The 18,757-nt window shown below is 45.4% G+C and overlaps 1 protein-coding gene across 2 annotated transcripts in view; it reads right to left on the bottom strand.

Moving 5' to 3' along the window:
* The window catches only part of GLRA2 (glycine receptor alpha 2), a 101,780-nt gene extending 83,936 nt beyond the window's left edge, over window positions 1-17,844 (bottom strand). Inside the window, exons 1-3 of one of the 2 annotated variants that reach the window (XM_054390967.1) lie at window positions 17,777-17,844; window positions 15,618-15,751; window positions 2,364-2,431 (exon numbers count right to left, since the gene is read on the bottom strand). In XM_054390967.1, coding sequence (XP_054246942.1) covers window positions 2,364-2,431; window positions 15,618-15,751; window positions 17,777-17,844 — 270 coding nt within the window. Of the gene's footprint in view, window positions 1-2,363; window positions 2,432-2,527; window positions 2,596-15,617; window positions 15,752-17,776 lie in introns of both variants that reach the window. The other variant, XM_054390977.1, reaches the window with a different exon arrangement.
* Window positions 17,845-18,757: the final 913 nt, after the last annotated feature.

Raw genomic sequence — 18,757 nt, forward strand, 5'->3', positions numbered from 1 at the left:
GCTCATTATTTAACACAAGGGTTGCCAACACTTTTACCACATGATTGCATCTATTCAGCAAGGCAACGTAGATGGAACAATAATTGATGTCTGCCTCTCAGAGCAGCTTTAAACCATCCTAAAACTAGTCACAATAGTCATTAAAGAAGTGACAGCATTAAGAAAATCAATGTAAAACCAGTTAACAGCATCTAAGAGGAATCTTCCCACACCTAGAGCAGACACTACCAACAAAGCAAGAGGAGAACACCAACAGCCTTTGTTTTCATCTGCTTGGATGTTTGGCTGGTTTCAGCAGAATGTGTTAATGAACATTGGAAAGGTGTACATTAACATATCTGATAGAAGGCAAAATGCAATGAGGGGATTTAATCAAAGCAATGAAGGAGTCTAATTAATGCAATCAGCATTAGGTCGTGCAAATATTTTCATTGAATGCCATCTTGTAAAGCCAGTGACCTGCAGGGAGCTTGCTGCTTAACTATGTGCTGATGCCTCTGCACCCTAGGATCGACAGACAGGGCTGGGACAAAGGGGCTGCACTCAGCTATGCTCTCAGAATTCTTCAAAGTTAGGAGAACAAAGGAAGATTTCCAAAATCCTGGAAATCAAGCCTGATGATAATTATATTACAGCAAGACATTTTCCCCTGTTATTTTAACACATTTTTTGTTTTCTTTTAAGATGATTTTAAATACTATAGCTACATTCTCTGAAGTATTACATTCTCTGGGGGGTTTATATCTCTGTATTTTACAGCTTGTCGTTTATAGAAGAGTCTTTTCCACACTACTTAAGAAAGCAACCTGCCCTGTCACTAACTTGTCCTTTATCTCTGTAAAGCATTAAGTATCAGGGTGAGTTTTAAATAGAAATATTTAGGAGCAGAAGATTTGTGCTCCTACATTCCTGAGGCACCACTTTGTAAAGTGATGTCATGAATCAAAACTGAATTTAAATGAAGTATTTGAGTCAAATCATTAAGTTGGGGAAAATATCTGCTCTTCCTTCACGATGCAAGGGCTGCAAGGCAGGATCTGTTCCACTGGACTAAAAAGCAGACCCTTGGGATCCCTTTAAGTCCTTTTGTGGGTAGCAAGTTCATTTTTAGTTACCAAGAAGTCACTCCTAGAGGATGCTAAGCACCCTTATTTCACCTGGCTTCAACAAATACAGAAAGACCTGGACACTGCAGGAACCTCTGGACACCAGAGGTATGCAGCCACATTGCAATTGCTGCAGCAGTGTCCATAGCTGTCCACAGTGTCCTGGGACAGTGAGAGTGACTCCTGCAGAACCTCAGGGAAGCTGGCAGCACTCATGCACCCGTTTGCTTTGTGGTTGTAGTGACTTGAGGAGTTTGGAGTCAAGCTGGAATATGTCACTAGACCCTTTCTAGAATGGGGGTGTAGAAGGTGTTGATAATTACTGAGTGTTTAGCACATTGTGCTAAGGAAATCAAAACAAATCTCTCTCTGGACTAACCCAAGCAGTCAGATGTAAGCATGCTTCCATAAATAATGGATCTGCTTCGTTCATTGTTGGAAGAAGATGACTAAAAAACTCAGCACCTTTTAAAATGGACTCGGGAAAAGTATTTTTTATATTTTTTAGCAAACATTGAAAGAAAAGGAAATTAACTTCTAGACTAGAAAAGAAAAAAGTTGGACTAAAATTTGCACTTCCATTTTTTTTCTTCTTCACTTCATAAATCCCAGATTTTGGGAATTTTTAAAAGCAAAGTCTCACTTTGAAATGAAACCCTGAACTATTTCTATATATATCAGAATCAAAGCTCTGACATTTTCATTCTGGTCTGGTTTTGTGTCTGAGAGTGTTCTTTGAATTCAGCCAACCTGCACATTGCAGTCAGCTGGAATCCCATAGTTTTTTCACAGCTATGTGTTTTAGTCACTGGACCCAAGTTGTGCCTTCCATTCAGTTACTGACGTGGCTGCAGTTCACAGAGAGTTTAAGTGGATCAGGACCATTCTGGCAGCCCTGTCAGCATCACCTCCAGCAGCAGGGAATTCAGCATGTGGTGTGAAACCCACTCAAAGCATGGAGCACTTGGCAGGGAGCCCCACAGCCTGTGCCTCTTCAGCCTGACAAAGCTGTTTTGCGGCCACCCCTGCTGCCATCACAGCTACTGCAGCCTGCAGTGGGGTCACCACACAGGTATGGTTAGACTGAGCAGTGATTTATATGCATCTTTATATGGTTTTATCTTTATTTGATTTTAATGCAGCTGCTAAGTTCTTAGAAATTGAATAACTTAGTAATTGTCCCTACATGGTGAGCACCTTATCCGACAGCACATCCCACTCCTTCACAAGATGGCTTCAATGACCAGTCCCACTCACCATTGTAGTTTCTGCTATTGAACCAAAGCTGTTGATAAATATGTTGCAGGTAACATTTACAGGAGGACCTGCAAGTTGAACAATAAATAGAAAAATTGACAGGTTGTGTTCATGACAGATATTAAGTATTGTTGTTGTCTTGCCAGTGGCATCATAGCACTTACCATGGTGGTTTCTGTGACTGATCCAAAACTGTTGATAAAAATATTGCAAGTAACGTTTACTGGAGGACCTGTGGAATGCAATAAGAATGTTGCAATACAGATTGGAACAGAAGCACAGACCCCTCAGCCTCTGCATCTGACACTGGCTGAGAACAAGCAGCAGGTGAGCTCTCCTGGGCAGGGCAGTCAGCAGCATAAAAGCATCGTTAACACTAACTCAATTCACCTGGTGGAGGGAAGCTGTGACACAGACCTGCAGCCTGCACTCAGTGAGCTCTGTAAGAGCTGAGCCAGGGCAGCAGCCCAGCAGCTTTAGCCACTGCACCAGTGCAGAACAGCTTCAGCACTGCAAACCCTTCTCTCTCCCTTCCACATCGGGCTTAAAATTCAAAGGTTCTCTCCCCACACCTATTCCACTCTGCATACAAAGCCTTGCCTCTGAAATTCCCAGCAAGGTCCACGTTTCACATTGACTTCAGCTTACTGGATATGAGCTTGGACCAGCAGCTCCTCATGCACGTGACCTGCAGATGTCTGCTTGCCACAAGCAAATTTGTACCAGTATCTGCTCTGCTTTGACATAGCTTTCACTGAACAGCTGTTTGCAAACCTCTCCCCTCCCACCTCCTTTCCTGCTATTCAGCAGTCACTGATGTGTAGCAAAATGAATGAGGACTTAATATTTAATTAGTTGTCAATTAGCCTCCTGGCTCTCAAGACATGATGAAATAAGTAAGGGGTTCTCAGCTGGGTTCATGCTCAGTGCCTGAACTGGAGTGACAAAGAGTGGATGCAAGCCTCAAGTATCAACTATTTGTTGTACTCTTTCTCATTGCTATTTTTAATCATATTATTTTCCTCACATTAAAAACCAGCAGTGCATAGATTATCAATACCTGCAGCTAGTTTCACATTTAGATTTGAAATTGCTTTACAACTGATGCAAACGTCATTACTTTCTCTTTTAAAAACAGCAAGATCAGGAATGTGCCCAGTGAAACCCAGTAGCACATCAGCTTCCAGAGTGCAGCCTGCCCACCTTCAAGGAAACAAACATGTTGGGTTTTGGAAGAGCAAATACAACAGCTCTGAGGTGCTAAATTCCAGCACAGTCTGTTTTTCCATTTGGGTTTGGCACCAGCTGTTTTAAAAACCCTCTTCCCTTTTGCTCTGTAAACATTTTCCCTTCCATGCCAAGCTAGCACAGGCACCACGGTCTGCTCTTCTCCCTCCACTCCAACTTCTGTTCTCCTTTTCACTTGTTGATATTTCTGCTAGCTGGGCAGCTTGATCAACACATCTCTCTGCATCTACGCAAACAGAATCACTGAACCACCGAAGCTGGAAGGACCCTCTGGAGATCACCCAGTTCCACTAGTCCATCCAGTCCCAGAGCAGGATCAGGCTTCTCTGAGCAGCCTATGCCAGTGCTCAGTCACACTGCCAGTGAAAGGTTTTCCTTGTGTCTGAGTGGCATGTCCTCTGAATCAGTCTGTGCCCACTGCTTCCTGTCCCATATCTGGGCACCACTGAGAAGAAGCTGGCTCCATCGCCTTTGCACCCCCCACCAGGTATTTCTGCAGATGGAAATGCACTCTCCAGTGCTCTCTTCAGCTGTGTGAGGTCCTTCTACTTGTCCTCTGCTGGCAAATGTGGAATAGTTTAAGTGGCAGTCAGACAAAGTCCCTGGGGTTGAAAGGAGGACCCTGGAAACTACCAACCTGTCAGCCTCACCTCTGTGCCTGGGAAGATCCTGGAACAGATCCTCCTAGAATCTCTGATAAGGCACTTGGAGGACAGAGAGGTGATTCAAGACAGCCAAGAATAAGTCTTGTCTAACAGACCCAGTGGTTTTCTATGATGGAGTGCCTACATCAGAGGACACCTTCTGTCTGGACTTCAGTAAGGTCTCGTGCCCTGAAGGTCACCTTCACCACAACTAATCACATCTCTGGTGGTTTGTTTTGTTCCACACCCAGGGAAGAAAGGTGAGCTGAAATGCCCTTACCACAGAGAGTACAATAAGCATCAGGACTGCTAGGTAAGACTAAAATCAATCCTACCTGAGTGTGGGAGTAGTGCAGGGATGCAGGAACAGCACCAAGGAGCAAAGTGAGGAGGAAATGATCACACCAGAAACTGAGCATCCCTTCACCTGTGGAGCAGGGATTTCATGTTCAAGCTCAAACAAGGGAGGTGATCAAAACGTGGATGAGGGCAGGACTAAGACCCACATTGCTGACCTGAGCACTGGTAACACAGACCCCAGGACAGCAGGAGAGGGTAACAGAGCTTTAGGAATGGTTTATGAATTGCCAGTTCTGGAGGTAGCTGGTGTTTTAGCAACCAGCTCTCCTCAACCAGACTGAACAGCCCTCAACATCCAGCACTGCTCTTACAGGACCTGAAGCAGAGCTAAGCCCAGTGGAGGGGTCTGCTTCTGCACTCAAAGTTCCAAAGGTCCCTGAATTACCACCTCCAGAGTCTGCCACTGTACCTCTTCATGGGCCTACAGCACCTCACTGTAAGTCTCACTGCAAGGCTGGACTGCATCTGGGCCATCTCAGCTGGCCATGGCTATTAGACAGGAGCAAGTTGTCTATCATCCCAGCTTCCTCCTGCTCAGAGGGCAGCAGGCAGAGTGAGGAATGTAGAAGTGCTACCAGAGGCAGTGCAGCCAGGGACTATGGATATGGGCAAGGGAGAGAAAGGCAGCTTAGATGCACTGGTGCCCTGAGCCATGGGGATCCTACAGCTGCTCAAGGAGCAGGGCAGCTTGCATACTTATTTTTGAGGACCTGTACACTGCATGGCCCAGCCCCTGATGAGAAAGCCCACATGATTTAAGAAGATCACTTAAAGTTCTGATAAGAGAGCAGGAGGTAGACCACAGGTAGTCTTTCCTGCAAGTACCTAAGCAAAAGTTCTTTCTTTCCCTATCATTCTGCCTTTGGGCAAAATCAATGTTTTCCTCCATTTAAACACCATCATCTCATTAGAGGGTGAACAGCAAGGGGAGTTGCAGGAGGCAAAATGAATGACACCAGGACAACATAGTCACCCTAAGGCTCACAGATCAAAGTGCCATTGCTTGCTGGAGAGTGATGCCTTTCATTTAGGAGGATGTCTTGCTGTGAAATTTCTGTGGACTGCATGGCCCTGGCTCCCCGAGTAGAATCATGCCCAGTACACAAGGAATTCCTTCTTTTGATCCCACTATCCGCCACAATCCCATGCAGCACAGAAATTACTAGGCCTGTGGTGCTTTTACTATTAATTGATGACAACCCTAGCTACAAAACAAACCTGTAAATAAAACTCCAAACATGATAACCAGAAGGTAAGGACAGGGATCTGGGGGACCTCTGGAATGCATGCACTGCACTCTGCACTGATGCCATTTGCTGGAAAAATCAAATAAAGGCAGAATTATTGTTCTGCTCCATCAAGCTAAAACAAACACCCTCTGAAAGTTCATCTGTCACATACAATAACTTAGCTTCCTGAGAATGTGGCCACAGTTTGGGGTGCTTACTGTTGCATCTGAGACTCAGAATCACATCCTGTGATATCAAAATGTGTTTGTGATCTCCAGAATAAGGCTGAGCAGCAAAGGCACCTGCAGAGCCAGAACAAGGCATGCAGAGATATTGAAGTCTCTAAATCCTTTTCAGGGCTTTCATTCCCACTGGTATCATAGATTCCAAATACTACCAAGCCTCTGAGGAACAGGCATGAGCAACATCACTTATGGCAAGGATATTTACAGCCTGAAGGAGACACAGCATGCCCTACCCAAAGCAGGGCAGAGACTGAGCCCACGCTGAATGGAGTCAGCAGGAAAGCATCACAGACAGAGCAAAGCACAGCGGTCCTCTACCTCCAGCTGCCTGCTTCCATAAGCATGCATGCAGACAGACACACAAAGATAAAGCCTAAAATCATGGCATGAAAAGAACTTACATCTCTTACACCAAGATTCAGACTGCTTCCCTTCACTTGGTTAACTTGAAAAACTACCTGAGCAAGAATCTGGCCTTATGGCATGAGCAGGAAATGAAAAACACATTTGACATTCCAGAATCGAAGCCCTTCCTCAGCAGAGCACTATTGAGGTCTCACAAGGCAAAAGCTGCAGTGATTGTCAGATCCAGGTGATTAGAGAATGAGTCACAGAAAGAAAATGCCTCTGGAGCAAGTACAGCTAAAGCCATCTCTATACACTGACAAGGCTGGAGGTCATCCACTGAGTAACCAGTTCCTGAAGAGGGTTGTGAGTGTTCGGCTGTGGGCCCATTGCTGACTGCAGCAGCAGTCGTGCCAGCAATCCCCTCGGGGCTGCAGGGAAGGAGAAGCCCTGCTAAGGTGTTCTTGTTTGTGCCCTAAAGCCCTTGTGCAGATTGCTGACTGGCTTGCTCCACAGGCACCAAATAGCCTGTCCACAGACCCAGCTCTTCAAGAGGAAGGGAAGCCTCACACCACACATTCTCTCAGTCCTGCTCTTGGCAATACAGGATGGTCCCTGGGCTGTGCTCATTCTTCCTGCCTCTCCCTGCTGGGGCTGATAACAGAACAGCTCTTTCTGTCAGCCCGGGGGGGCAGTGGGGTATTTCCACACAGGTAATCTAACGGACTCTGCACAAGAATCATTTCCAGGCACTCTTTTATTTCACTCCACAAACCAGGAGCTCAGAAAGGAAAAGTCTTCGAAGAGCTGCCCTGCTCCTGATTCACCCCAGCTGCCCTGAGCTGGCCTGCAAAGAGCACACAGCCACAGCAGTCACAGCTGCATGGGTGTGCTGGAGCTGCACCTGGCTGCTCTGAGGGCTGCTGCCAGCATGGTCCTGGCAGGCTGGAATTCACTGGAGGTCACCAAGCTGAGGCACCACAGCTGGTGCTGAGCTATGCAGCACCTCGGTATGGCACAGAGCACCTCTGAGCACATTCCTTGAAGGCTACCTCAACTACTTCTGCACTTCTGTGACTGAGTGCAGCCAGGCCCACAGCTAAAGCTTTCAGAGTGCAAATGAGTCTGTGGAAATAAACCTGAAAAGCAGTGAGCTGGAAACCTCACATTGGGAATCTCCCCACTGGAGCTACAGCCTGCAGTGTGAAGGTACTGAGTGCTTTGTCCCCTCTGAAAACATCCAAATAAATGCTTTCATTTTTCACATTTCCCTCCAACTGCATTTTTTTTCTCTGAGTTCCCCACTCCTCTTTCAAACCTCCCCATTCCAAGACACGAGAAGCACCTCACTGCAAGGCATCTCTTTCCGAAGCCTTCCTCCCTCCAGTGTAATAGAGGGAGGGGCAGCATCTGGGGAATAGAACTGTCTGCTCTGCTTAGGGTATTAATGGACCCAGGCAGGAGCTTCTTTCATCACCAAACAGTGTTCAGTGAGGAGAACAAATGGAAGGGCAGAGGCTCTCAGCCTGGCTGGAGGCAGGCAGCAGAGATGCTCCTTGCACCCAATGCTGAGAAACTGCTGAGGTGCTTTGCATTAATGAAGAGAGAGCTGTTGAGTGCTGACCAGCCTGTGAGCAGCACCCTGTGTGCAGACACAACTGGGACACTGCTGACCTGGCTAAATAAAAGATGGCACTGGAGCCCCAGGCATGAACCTGCACTCCAGCACAGTGCCAGCCCAGGTCCCCAGGGGCAACCTTATTTTTGAGGATGTTGTAGGAAGCCAGTGTAGCAAATTCACCTGTGAGGCTGCATGGAGCCACAGGAGAAAAGATATTCACTGAGAGGCAAAATCAACTTAATGAAAAAAAAAAAGGCATTATGAATACTATTGAAATGCTGTCAGTCAGTCGAGGTTTCTGTTCCCAGTCAGAATGAGCTGCTTCATTCTGCTCTGCACACTCCTCTCAAAGCATTTAGTTGGACAAAAAACCCTCATTTTGTTCCTTTCTCTCCAGATGTTTCTTACTTTGCTCTTTCTGTGCTGCAGAAATGACTGGAAGGTCAGTTATGAACATCAATAGGTGCAGCCTCACCACCAGCATTTGGTCAGTCTCTGACCACAGAGAGGTCTCAGAACGGATTGGAACTGCTGGGGGTTTTCAGCTCTGGGACTGGAGCATTCACTTCATGTCACAGTTCTGCCAGCTTTCCCTTTCCTGCCTCCACTATGTTTCTTGCTTTGCTGACAGAAGGTGCATGCAGAAACCGAAGAAAAAGAGCAGTTTGGGTGAAAACACTGCTGAGCAAACGTTGGTTTGTGGCTGCTACACCAAATGATACATGGGACAAAGATGGCCAAGGGGCTCCAGACAAAGGGACAACCAACCACAGACATGTTCAGGAGCTGGTAGAGATGGCAATGTGGCACCAGTCAAGAGACACACAGACCCTTACGCTCACCACATCTGGCACTAATAAAACAAAACTTCTTTTTATTTTCAAAATTTAAGTCCTGTTTTAAAGGCTTCCTTCTTTCATTGGCTCACAAAGCCTTTACACTTCCACCCTTCCCTGCTGCTGACATGGAACTGAGGCATAATGATTTATCAATGTGTCCTCGTGCCCTTGCAGTACTTGGGGGTTACTAGTGGCTGGCCCAGTCTGAATAAGATGCTGTGCTGCTCTGAGTTATCCCTTACCTGATAAAAGGCACTTCTCTCTCATGAGCTGTGCTGCTCAGATCTCACATGGTTCCCATGATCAGAGTCTTTCTGTGGCTGTAAGTGCTGAGTTTCACCCATGGAGCTGGTGTTTGTGACACTGACAGGCCACTTCTGATGTCAGACCTTGTGCACCCCTCGTCTTACAGCTGTGTCAGACCCTGTCCCACCCTGTCTGCATCATCTCGGGGGCTCTTCCCTTCAGACTGTTAAACTCACTCATTCCTGTGAAAAACTGTGAACTGCACATTCGGGTGCTGAACCATCAAACACACATTTTCTGTTGACTTAACCAGAGGTTTATATGCATATTTCCAGGATTATCTGTCTAACAGAACTGCAAGTTTTGCATATCCCTAGCTGCTACATCAAGGCAGTGCATTCAGTGCATTTCATACATTCTGTATTTAATTTGTGTGTTTTGTAAGACAGCCAAAACACAGGATGCTTAATGAGTGACACCAAGGCACTGACTGAACTCTGTAGAAAACAGAATCCTAAATATGACATCGGATGTGACAAGAACAACACACGTGAGCTGGAACATGATCAAAACAATAGTGTCTGCTGCTTCCATGTCAAAGTTTTTTGGCTCTGCTTCCACCTTTGTTTCTCATAAATTCTCTTGGCAATTCATGCAGCAGCACACCAGTACTCCATGACAACAGGCAAATCCATCCAAATCTCTTAATGAAATCCTTGGTTCTGAATAAAGGCAGCACTCTGATGTGATATGGACCTCTGTGGCTAACATTCTAAATGTAAGAGATCAGGGATAGACCAGAGCAGCACTGGTGAGCTTGTGCTTTGCATTGCTGCATCCTCACAGACCTCCTGACTTGCTTTGCAAAAAGCTGGCTGCAGAAAGAGGTGCAGGGACTCAGGAAACAGCTGAGCAGCACAGATGATCAAGGGAATTACTCGAGCTTGCTGCCTGGCCCCATTTGTCTAGAAGCCTAGACAAAAGCTAACCAGCCATGCAACTCCCCCAGCCTACTAATTTTCTGGGAAAGAAACAGAAATTAAAGAAAGAGAGGAGGAAGTAGTAGTTCCACAGCCCTCCTTAGAAGCTGTTGTTAAAGATGCACAATTAAAAGGATTATTTGTAACTGAAGTAAAATATTTCTGCATGGAAACCTGCCTACCTGGGGCAGAGACTCAACATCATTTCCTTACCTGCACTTTTGTGGTCGAAGAAAAATAAACCAAACCCTGTGGGTAAGGATCCTCATGTAGCATCCAACTGTGCAGTGAGGTGGGTGTACACAGCTTCCTCTGAAAACAGCCTGAAGTTGTAGATGTGCTTCAAGGCAGAAAATCAACCAGAAGCAGGCCTCCCTTATAATGAATGCTGGCAAAGCTCAAGCAACCTATCTTGATGGAGTGCAATGGCCTGGCCTCATCCAAAACCTCATCCAACCCCCCCCCTTCTACAATGATCTTTCAGCCCAAGCCCCACCATGTGAGTGCACCAATTGCAAGTACTCCCTTCCTAGATACTGTCCTGCCTGAAAGGAATTCGAGCCTCCACCAGGCATGGCCCTTTGAGTCTTCTAACTGTGTGAAAAACAGCCCAGTGCAGCATACTCCCTGCACCTGCCTTCATGGCCAGTAACTGTTAGCAGCTGCAGCGTGGCTTGGGGAAGATCCCTAGCCACTGGAGAAGAAATCACTGCACTCCCACAGCCTGCCTTTCACAGCTTTTCAACTTCTATATCAATCTACAGATTGCTGTAAATACCTGTTGGAAAAAGCCAAGTGTCATCTCTAGATGAAGGCTGATTTCTGCAGACAGTTCCTCTCCTTGGCATGTACATAGAAGCCGCTTTGATTTATTAAGCCTGATGCCATTAGTTTCACCCTTACATGTCATTCAGTGGTTTCCTTTCCATTCCTGTGTTTTCATCACTGGTCAACTCAGGAGCCAATTAAGTAAGCAATGGACTTGAACATAGTTGGGGGAATGACCCTTGCTGCCAAGGAGTTAAGGTATTAGGGTGCATTAGCCACTTCCTGCAACAGTTGTCAAGCTGATTTGCAGTAAATTACTTAGTCCATGTATTTATTATTCAGCCATACACCCACTGACTCAGCATGAAAATGACATCACACTGCTGTAATCACAGACTGAGCTTCACTGCTACAGTCAATGCCCCCAAACATATCCCTCCTTAGCAAGGCTTCCCTGTTGTCCAGAAACAGCAGCATTGGAGCACCTGAACTCACACCTCACTGCACCATCCTATGGCCAGAAGGACCTTGGGCTCTATGCCTCATGCAACTCCAGGAAAATCAGAATATTCATTGCAAATAATGGCTTAGTGGAAAGAATGCTCTGGAAACAGAAGGAAATTCAACAGAAGAGAGAATCACTCTCATCTGCATTGCAAACGTTTTGCATGCCAAAAGGTGAGATGATTCTGGAGGTCTTGCTGGCAGCTCCCCTTCTCCTCAGCCACTGCCTGACAGCCAGTCTACAGAAGCCTTGGTGTAAAGCCTGTGGTAATGCCTACAGGGAAACACTTCGCACTACCCTTTCACACTTAGACTATGAGTGGGTTCAGAGATTAAGGTGTTAAAAAGAGGAAACAATTTAGTAACCTCTGAAGGTCAACACCTACTAGGACATTGTAACTTCAGTCTGACCATCCACTGGCCCCACATCTCATGCTGTGATCAAGTTGTAGATCCCTTGTATCGTGGCATTGCTCACAGAGCTCTCGAGGGAGCCTGAGCTGAATACAAACTGACCTAAGACATCCCTTCACTAGCCCTGGGCTCTCCCAGTCAGAAAGCACATTCCTGGCTAGTTTTCTAAAGCAGGTGCCCTGCACTGCTATTTCTGGCTTTGCTGAGGAAAGCAAAGAGAGCAGGGGAAAAAGCAAAAGAGATCACTCTCATTGCTGGTGGGGGTTTTACCTTTGAAAAATCTAACATCATTATTAATCAGGTACAAAGTACATCATGTAGGTTTTAGTCCTTATTATGTTACAACAACATTGATGTTATCATTGAAGAAGAAAAAGCAAATCAGTTTACAGGACCACAGGCATATGTTTACTGCCAACAGAAAGACTCTCAGGGACTTCAATTACTATTAGATAGCAGTCTTCACATTTGCATTTTAAAACATTCCCCCCTGTGTCCTTACACAAATTAGAGTCTATTCAAACTCAATAAAAGGTAAGTGTAAGATGGAAAAGTATACATTAAAGTATCTGAGAGCCAGTGATTAAAGGAAGGACATTTGGAGAGCTGTCACTCTGGCACTTCTTCCCACCAGGGGTACACTCCCTCTCAGTGCCTGCTGATTTTGTATCTGACCACTTGGTGTGTCGGGAACCACAGCTCTGCTCCTTTGCTTTCAGTGACTGTATAAGGTAGAAGGACATGAAGAAGGAAACTGTCTCTCTGTATACACTACTGCTGTAAAGAAAAGATTTGAAAAACAGAAAACAACAACCAAAAAAAAAAAAAAAAAGGCAACTGCTGGTGGTGTCTAAACGTTTATCTATTCAGATGTAGCTCTCCCACTAGCTTCCTGAATTTTCTGCTTTGCAAAAGCAAGTTAGGGAAAGGCAGTTAAATGATTAAATGTCTGATCTGGACAAACACCTTGTTCCACTAAGTAGCATTTTTCTCTCTCTTTAGAATGTGCAGCTTTGATTCCACCAATTACTCAAAAAGCTGCTGTTCCCCAGTAATTCAGATTGGTCATAAAAGTGCATTCAATTATTGTATGATCAGTGACATAAGAAAAATGGGTTCCATTCAGCTGCCTTTCCACAAAACCAGACTTTTCTGACACTTTAAAATGCCTCCAGTGGAGCTGCAGAAAGCTGTGTAATTGGTTTGGAGCAGCAAAAGGCAGACAAATGCAGGAGCAGTGGCACAAGTGCCCTTATCCACAGTGTCTGTTGTGAAGCACAGGAAACTCATGTTAACCCCAGACTATGGGCAGAAACAGAGAGTAGAGCCCTAGCTTAAACCATTGCTCCTGCACACCTCTCATGGTTAAAAGGTCTTGCCTTAAACTACACAAAGTGTTATAAATTAGGTAATCATCCAACATCTCCTACATCCATTCACCTGGAGATGTAGAATATCAGGCCAGACCCCCAAAAGGATCTCAAACACACCTAGGAATGTCAGAAACCATTTGTATTATGATCACAGTAAAGAACTGGTACAAAAGAAAATCCCTCAGCTTTAAAACACTTAACTACATGCATGATAAGTCTATTTTTACTTTTTCTTATTCTTTAAAAGATAAAACTATGCAACATGCAACAATAAGGAGGTTTTAAAAAGTATTAACAGGACTTGGGTGACTAGAACAGGGATGTGCATCATATTGACTAACAAAAATGGTTATTAGCTGACAAGGCTTTGACTGGTGATGTAAAACACAAACCTGCATGACTTAACTCTCCAGTTCTGGACTCTGAGGTAGGAAATACAAAAGGCATACAACATACAAAAAAAGCAGAGCAAAGAACAAGAGAATCGTTCAGAGCCCTCACCAGAAGAAGAGCTACAGGAGAGCTCAGGGATGTGAAGTTACAAGAAAACACTGGAAATCTCTTTTTCAGTTCAAACTGCTGCAGAGTGCCATCCCGCTGTGGAAAGTGCCTATAAACAATCAGAGCTGGGAAAGGGCAGACTCCTTGCCATTAAGGGTTCACAGCTGTCACCAGGCAGCAGCTTCCCTTTGGGAGCACAAAACCCATGGGATGTGGAGGAGAGCAGTGTCTGTCAAACAGCTCAGCATGCACCATATGATGTGGCACACACCATACCTGCTCTACCTACTTGAACATCAGAGGAGCAAAGCTCTCTGAGGAGGTCTCTGAGGGTCTCTCATAAGGAGACCCTGCCTGCTCCTGTGCTTTTCATGGAACAGTTCTAGACAAACACCAGGGAGCAATAAGGAGCTGCCTCCAAGTCCTCCTATGTACAGGGACTGCTACTATTCCTGGGTTTACCTGAGCTGCAAGAGATGAAGACAAGAAGTCTTCTTTTAGGGTCCATAAAGAACAGGAAAAAGTTCTAATGATTGCTACCTTGCTCAGTTCAGGTACTTTCTGTCCTCGTTTGCATCCTCTAAAACTTCAGTGACACTCATGCAAATGCACAAAATGAGTTTAAAATGGTATTCCTTTCTCCAGGTTGCTGTGAACTCCAGTTCAGGAACTCAAGAAGCACTTTGAAAACTACTCTGAAATCAAAACTAGGTAGAGATTTTTTTCTTAATTAGTCAGCTTTCAAACCTTGGGGTCTGAAAGCCAGAGGACTGAGGGTTCCTCTCCAGCCAGGCATGGGAAGCAGTCAAAAAAGGTATTTTCTTGTTTCAAATATGGTAATTGGCACATGTGTTAACTGAGAGAAGAAACCAATCTTTGATCTCAAATTAATTAAACACTTTTCTCATTGACATATGACATTCTCCTTTCCTGACAGTTTTTCATTAGCTGAGAAACATCTGGGCTTTTCCAGCTGTTATTAATTTCCACAGCTAATAAAATTCAGTCCAGGAAAATGTGCAGTTTGGTAATCAAAGCCAATAGGCAGGAGTGCAAATGTATATTGCCAGCAGGCAGGAAACATTTTATCAATTTTCCAAGTAAAATCACATTCAGAGCTTTAAATCAGCACAGGAAAGTCAGTTTTGGTGGAATTCTAGGGCCTTCCAGAAACACTACATATCTGCAAGAAAAACTTCTCTCCCAGCTCCTCTCATTCAAAGCCACAAAACATTCTGTTCTCACTTCCACAGGGATTTACAAGGCTACAGAAAGGAAAACTTGCTGTGAATGGTAATGGCTGAAAAGGAAGCCTCCAGCTTTCCAACTGCACTGGAAGGGTGGTGATGACTCCCACAATTCAGTCAAGGTTTTGGGAGGAAAGAGAGGAAGCCATGGAAGTGAGGAACGGAATGTGCTTTTGATCTTTGGAAGGGATCCTGAGAAATTGCTTCTTCTCATTCAGTCAACATTTGCATGTGTGTATCTTGAGTCCTGCCTCCCTACTCTGGGGAAGAAGGTTTTACCTTCAGCTGAATGAAGCATAGACCTCTTCCTCAGACACTGCTAAAAAGAAGACAACATCTCAGCATGGGAAGTGTTACAGTTATTGCCTCCATGGCTTTAAGGAACAAGTAATCTCCACTGCTTTTACTGTGATATCTGGGATCCTATGTGCTACATGGAATTAATGAAGGCTTCAGAAGCATCCTTTGACAACATTACTGTCATGGCAAAAGAGGCTTTTACACTCTGGACCCTTGTTACGTGCACTGCTTTCCTAGTCTTCCCCATGGAGCAACCAATCTCCCTGACACTACCACACCAGAGAACTGAAGTTAGTGAGAAGAGAATCACAGCCTAGAGCTAAATCCCTCAAACCTGTCATTTGTCCCAAACATAATCAATAAATTAATCAGAAGTCTTAAAACACTTACCTTTAAAATTTGGTCTGATTCTAGCATCATACCCCGATGTCCTTCCCATTAATTTGTCCAAAAAATCTGAAGGAGACAGGGTCTGTGAGGGGGATTTTCCAGATCTTGAATCATGTTCTTTACAGAAAGTAGTCCTAAATAAATTATTAGCCACCATTAACTAATATGTAGTTTGTGTGATATTCAAGTCATGGAGAAATTACAGCACTAAATAAAATCATCTTGAATCGGTGCATGTAGCAATTAATACTTTTATAGAATAGTATAGTTTATTTTTCATCTGCAGACTTCATTCCAGAGATAAAAATGAGATTCAGGTAGTACGCATGGATGTGACTTGCTATTCATAAACTACCACTGGCTTTAAAAAGAAATGCATTACAGCTTTAAGACTTGAGAAGGTTGAGTTTACTCTTCATCTTATGTGTAGAGCAAGAGGATTTTGCTCTACAAATTTCAACATCATTGCTTTAATTCCAGGTATGCTGTGACAACTATCAGTTAACACTGGTTTAAGGTGGTCTGAAACTTCCAGACAATAGCTGGCAGCACTCAGCAAGCAATACTGAATGGGGTTTGTTAATATTGGGAAGTGTGCAGATGCAAAAAGAAAGGTTTAAAAGATGCTACCCAGCAAAGCTTTAAACCAAGCTACTGGATGCCTGCATTCCTCTTCCGCATGGCAGAAACGGTCCATGAGATCTTAGGGAGGGTTACCACGGAGCATTGAGTAAAACATTTTTTTCTGTTAGCACCAGCTAGTAGTTATATGGAAGTTCTGGGAACACAGCCCTGCTTTCAGGAGCAAAGAGTAAACTTCTGCTGCCATACAACGCAGCAAACATATTGCAAGCACATTGCATACTGCAGAGGGAGAGAATTTAGGAGTTCCCCGGGGTTGTTCCTCAGGGAAACAGAAACCAGGATGAAATGGTCATGCGAGGTGTGCAGGGTCATGGATTTCATCATCATGCATTATCCTGATTCCTAAGTAACCAATTTCATCTGAGTTCTGTCTCAACATTATCTTTGAGCCTCATTAAAAGTAATTATGTGAGCGTGTTTGCTTAACTGCTCTTGCTTTAGATATTTGCCCACAGGGAACCACTCCATTTCAGGAGTGCTTCATGGTTTTTCTTTTTCATTTCTACACAAGTGTGAACAAATGAGGTATACACGTGAGCATCTGAAATGAGAAACCAATGTCAGATCCTGTATTCCTTCACAAGAGCCCCAGGACAGTAAACAGGCAAGGTGATCACAAATTCCTCTGGGGTGCTCCCCTGCGTTGTTTCAGGTTCCATAGCCGGGGGTGGCTTCTTTGTGCCTTGTCAGTGACATGGTACCATTACAAAATAGCTTTAGTTTGTAATACATGTAGACAATATTCCCCATTTAAATACCAAAATCATTCAGTTAAGACAATAAAAGATGGAAAAATAATCCAGTGCACTTATCTTGACTGTTCCCACCCAAATTACTTCTGTTTTCATTCAGAGCCCTGTAGCTATGAGTTGTGTTGTGATCCCAGCACCAGGAAGAGGAACACTATTCCTGTCACTGTAGAGAGGCACTCCATGCCTGTAATTACACAGCAGCCTACAGCATAACCATCAGTCTCACAAAAATGAGTGACCTGTTTGCTCTGTGCTGCAAAAAGCCAACAGCTGAAGCACAAGCTCACAAGCACTGAAAAGCTTTAGCAGCAATCACCTCCACTCCACTTCCACTTTTGCCCTGATCCAGGCTCCAGAACTGGTGCTCTAATTGCAAATAACCACAGCCCTGCCAAAACCAACCCAAGCACTTCCAGAGCCTGGAGACAACCAAAATGACTTCCTACACATCTTCAGCTGAGAGCAGAGAATTTGCCTTTCAGAATAAACAGATGAAGGAAATCTTTTCAGCTCTAGTGATGCTGAGTGAGAAAGCACAGCTCTGAACCCAGGCAATGCCAAACGGATCACCAAACTTGAGATGTGTGTGTGTGTTTGTTACCCAGCAACCAGGCTCTGGGTGTGAGAGTGATAGCCTGCATGGAATGAAGATGAAACGCTCCCAAACCTAACAAACGAGACAGGTTAATGTGACGTAGCATCCTTATAGTTACGATTTCCACAGCCTTTTGACAAAAACCATCACATAGTTGTATCACCTACCTGAAGTGGTTTGTCTCTAAGAAAAATGCAAACAAGGTTGTCAAAATTTTCACTAGCTGCCGGTTCATTCCTCTTGCTTTCTGTGATGATTTGGAAAATATCCCAGAAACGATTCCAGAGAGATGCAGGGGAAAAGTAAGCTGATGCTGCCTAGATTCCCAGATTCAGCAATAATTTAATTTTCTTGACAATCAGGAAGAGAAGGTCTGGATCTCTACAAACTAGGCGTAAAAAGAAAGTGCCAGTCCTTGGAATCATGGTCAGGTCAAGCCTAGGCTCATCTCCAGCAGCCAGCACAGAAGAGACAAAGCGTCAGACCTGGCCTTTCTTTTGGTGATGGAGCTTGGAGGGAGAAAACAAAAAGAAAATAAAAAAAAAAGAAGGGGGGGGGGGGAAGGGGAGGGGGCAAAAAATATAAAAAGAAAGGGGGGGGAAAAACAGGCGAGGAAAATAAGAGGAGAGCCAACTAGGCGATGAGCATCACGCAAGAGGGGATAGCGCTGGGAGCAGCTCTGGTGCTGCTGTGTTTTAATCCCCTTTGGCTTTGGAATTTGTACGGGGGAAGGGCCGGCTGCTCGTCCCCTCTGCGAGCAGGGAGGCGGCGGCGCTACCACGGAAGGAAGGAGGGAGGGACCGAGGGATAGAGGGGGGCTGCGGGCGGCGGCCGCCGGGAACCCCGGCGCTTGTGCTGGAATGATCGGGCGGCAGCGCACCGTCCGCAGCCGGCGCTCGGACAGCTCCGCGGAGCGCCTGCGCACGACGGCGGGACGCACTGGGGGTGTCCGCAGGAGGAGGGCCGAAGGTGGAGGGCCGTGGGGGGGTCCCTGCGGGCTGTGCTTGCGGGCGGCGCGGCTCTGCGTTCAGGCTGTGCTCCCGCCAGCAGGGATCCGCGGCAGTGCGGCGCGGGGGTGTTTGTGCGTGGCGTGGGAGCTGCACCTGTGGGTGTGATGCGGCGTGGTACTGCGCGGGGCTGTGCTGTGA

The sequence above is a fragment of the Indicator indicator genome, chromosome 1, assembly GCF_027791375.1.
Source record: "Indicator indicator isolate 239-I01 chromosome 1, UM_Iind_1.1, whole genome shotgun sequence".
Lineage (NCBI taxonomy): Eukaryota > Metazoa > Chordata > Aves > Piciformes > Indicatoridae > Indicator > Indicator indicator.